The following is a 3,413-nucleotide window of genomic DNA, read 5'->3' as shown; positions in this document are numbered from 1 at the left end:
CTTTCGTATTAGACCAATTTTGACAAAGTCTCATGGAAGATAATGGGGCTGGCGGCTCAAGCGATTATGCAAGAACTTGTCCAAGAGGCCACTGGAGACCTGCCGAGGATGAAAAGCTCCGACAGCTTGTTCAGCGATTCGGTCCTCAAAACTGGAACTCTATTGCGGAGAACCTTCAAGGGAGATCAGGTATGGTCTAAATAATCCTTGATCATTTAACGGTCGTCAAGATCTTATTATTATGAGATTTCTGATCTACAGGTTGTTTATTAGCCTTTAGATTTCTTATTCTTGCTTCTATGGTCCAAAAAAATATTTCCGTGATAATTAAGGATGTTAATTAATTGTTTTATTAACCATTTATGTTTAATCATATAAGTATTAGGTTTATGTTCCCTTGAATAAGTAATTTGGATCTTCTAAAAGTTATTTAATGCTAATATAGATAAACAAATTGGAGCCGGGAGAGTTAGTAAGATTAGACCGATAGCATGCTATATGTGGAATTTCACTAGGTAATTTGTTTATTTGTCACTTGCTATTTATATATGGCGTCAGTGTAGTATTGTCTGGTATGCATGTAAAAGTATTGAGTCCATATATATTTAACAAATGAACAAAATATTGGTAGTATTATCTTTTATATAAATGATATTTTGTGCAGGAAAGAGTTGCCGATTGAGATGGTTTAATCAACTAGATCCAAGAATTAACCGAAAGCCGTTTACTGAAGAAGAAGAAGAAAGGCTTCTGGCAGCTCATAAGATACACGGTAACAAATGGGCTCTTATCTCAAGGTTATTTCCGGGTAGAACCGATAATGCTGTCAAGAATCACTGGCATGTCATAATGGCAAGACAACAAAGAGAAAAATCCAAGATTTGCGATAAATCGACAAGGTACAAAGATGGGTTACATAGTCTTGGTAGTTTTGATCAACACTCTAGTGCGGAATTCTTTTTGAAATTCAACGATGAACATAAAGAAAATGTTAGTTCATGGCCTTTGATGAGACCTTCAATCATGTTAGCAGCCAAAAGATCTTTTCCTATGGATTGTATTGGAAAACAAGTAGATCACAACAGCAAGACACAAATTTCAAGTAGCTCGTTAGACCACTCATTTGCAAGAAACTATTTTGGATATCAAACCTACAAGAAGGTCACATATTCGTGCCCCTTTGGAAACTTGCAGCCTTCGGTGACCATCACAGAGATTGATACGCGTGAACCCGAAGAAGTTGAAACCTTAAGCCACAAAGATATACCCTTCATAGATTTTCTTGGCGTGGGAATATCTTCCTGATTGCCAAAACATAAATTATCAGATATACACACATTCAGGTAAATCAAAGTATTTAACTTAATTTATGGTTTCAAGCTTGTATGTTTATAAACGAGAAGAGTTAGATGCACAATATTAAAGTATCTGCAAGAATTTAATCAACTCTATCGAAATAAATAAAAATATCATGTTTTATTATGATTGTGTTATGATTCCTACCGTATATTATAAATGAAATTATATTATAATTAGTTGGCGTATGTAACTGCCTTGAAGAGGACATCAATCCCAACAATATTGGTCTTTTTAAGTTTTCCACAAGAAAATCAACTGTCACTGGCATGATGCTGAAAGTTGAACAGAACATGTTACTTTAAATGGATGTTCAAATGGAAAAATTTGTTAACACTATTTTAATTTTATAGTCCAAAGTTGAGTATCTGGATATAGAAACTTCTATGATCGACTATTTTGACACTTACGACAGCTTTGGTCGGAACAGCAAAATATTACCTTTCAAATCCTGATAGTTTTTTTTTTTTTTTTTTTTTTTTTTTTTTTTTTTTTATCAAGTTGTATTAAATATCGAACATAATGTAGTTATGCTCAGGTTGCATGCAGTAGCGGACCCAGAAATCTTTTGCTGGGGTGCGGAATATTTTTAAAGATTTTAGGCCCCTAGCTATATAAAAAAAATCGATTCATAGCGGGTCAGGTCATGTAAGATAAAAGAACATTAAACAAAAATTTATATGATCATCAAAAACACGTCAAACGTCATTACAAACGTATTTAAAATTGTGCCATACAGGTTTTCATTTTTTGAAATCTATTCAAAATATCATCTAGAGATACTAAACGATCCATAAGTTTATTACATTTTACTCACGGTTACTATTATATATATATCGCTCCATAAGTTCATAAAATAACACTAAACACTTAAAAAATAAACAATCATGATCAACCATAGTCCATAATTTTTAATTTTATTTTCAAACATTTAGACACTAGTATTAAATGTTGATTACTTGTAGCTAATCATTTAAACAAATAAAGCTATAGATAAAACAACAAAATCATTTAACTACAAGTCCAGAACAACCGAAAAAAATATAAAAAAAAAACATAAAAAGATCAAACCTTTATACGTATATATTTTATCATAATCATCACATAAAACAAAAAAAAATCAATATTGAAACCATACTAGTTCTATATCGGAATTCTTGCATAATATGGGTCGATCTTGCCGGAATTTTGGTTTTTTCAGCAAAAAAGTCGTCCGGGGTCAAGTCATTGGGAGTTTTTTGGGGCGGGATTTGAAGTTGGAATTGGAATAGGTGGATGGGTTTGGTTATTTTATTTAGTTCAAATTTCTTTAGGTTGGGTATGGGCTTGAGTTAATAAAAATAGATTGTAGATTGGGCTTTGATTAGGTTAAGTAATTAAATTAATAAATAGTTTAAACAATAATTAGATAAATTGTGTTATATACTTATATATAAAATATAATCCGTGTTTGATTTTTTTAATAATTTTATAACATTTTTTTCTAAGTGAGGGGGTTGAAAAATTTCAAGGGGTGCGCCAGCCCACCCTCGGCTTGGGGTGCGTACTATGACATTTATACTTTTGAAATCATTGTACGATTCTGAACATTTTCGTATTCAATAAAATCATGTATTTTATTTGCAAGAAGGTATAATTGTCAATCATTATACAATCCCGGACATTTTTATTCAATAAAATCTTGTATTTTATTGGTAAGAATGCAAAATTTCAATCGTTGCACAAATTCGGTCGTTTTGGATAAAGTTGTATACTTTATTTGCAAAAAGCGTAACCGTACAACCGAACGAACCGACATCCATGACATTTTCGGGTAAAAGCCAAGTTAAATATGCCTCAACACTTTTATATAACCTAAATACTGGTTAAAAGTGATAAAACGCAATAATACAAGTCCAGGGGCCAAATCTACCAAAAAGCAAAACTTGGCCCCAAAGGAAGCTTTACGGACCGCAAGAGACAACCCCCTAATGTCCGTAATGGGTGCCCAGACAGCAAACCATTTGCAGCCACTTGTTTCCTTCCTTGCTCCCCAAGCTCACGAAATTTCCAGCTCC

At 32.8% G+C, this 3,413-nt stretch overlaps 1 protein-coding gene across 1 annotated transcript; it reads left to right on the top strand.

Moving 5' to 3' along the window:
* Positions 1 to 1,482, top strand: LOC110934724 (transcription factor MYB54). Its single transcript, XM_022177562.2, has 2 exons — positions 1 to 189; positions 665 to 1,482. The coding sequence occupies exons 1-2, from the start codon at positions 33 to 35 to the stop codon at positions 1,303 to 1,305; spliced, it is 798 nt and encodes a 265-aa protein (XP_022033254.1). The 5' UTR covers positions 1 to 32; the 3' UTR covers positions 1,306 to 1,482.
* The last annotated feature ends 1,931 nt before the right edge of the window (positions 1,483 to 3,413 follow it).

The sequence above is a fragment of the Helianthus annuus genome, chromosome 4 (genome assembly GCF_002127325.2).
Source record: "Helianthus annuus cultivar XRQ/B chromosome 4, HanXRQr2.0-SUNRISE, whole genome shotgun sequence".
NCBI classification, from domain to species: Eukaryota; Viridiplantae; Streptophyta; class Magnoliopsida; order Asterales; family Asteraceae; genus Helianthus; species Helianthus annuus.
This window is presented reverse-complemented; position numbering and strand designations above follow the sequence as displayed.

Excerpts from the sequence above, each read along its gene's own strand:
- LOC110934724 (XM_022177562.2), top strand. The coding sequence starts at position 33 with ATGGAAGATAATGGGGCTGGCGGCTCAAGCGATTATGCAAGAACTTGT. Across the intron at positions 190-664 it reads GAACCTTCAAGGGAGATCAG|GAAAGAGTTGCCGATTGAGA; the intron begins GTATGGTCTAAA and ends TATTTTGTGCAG.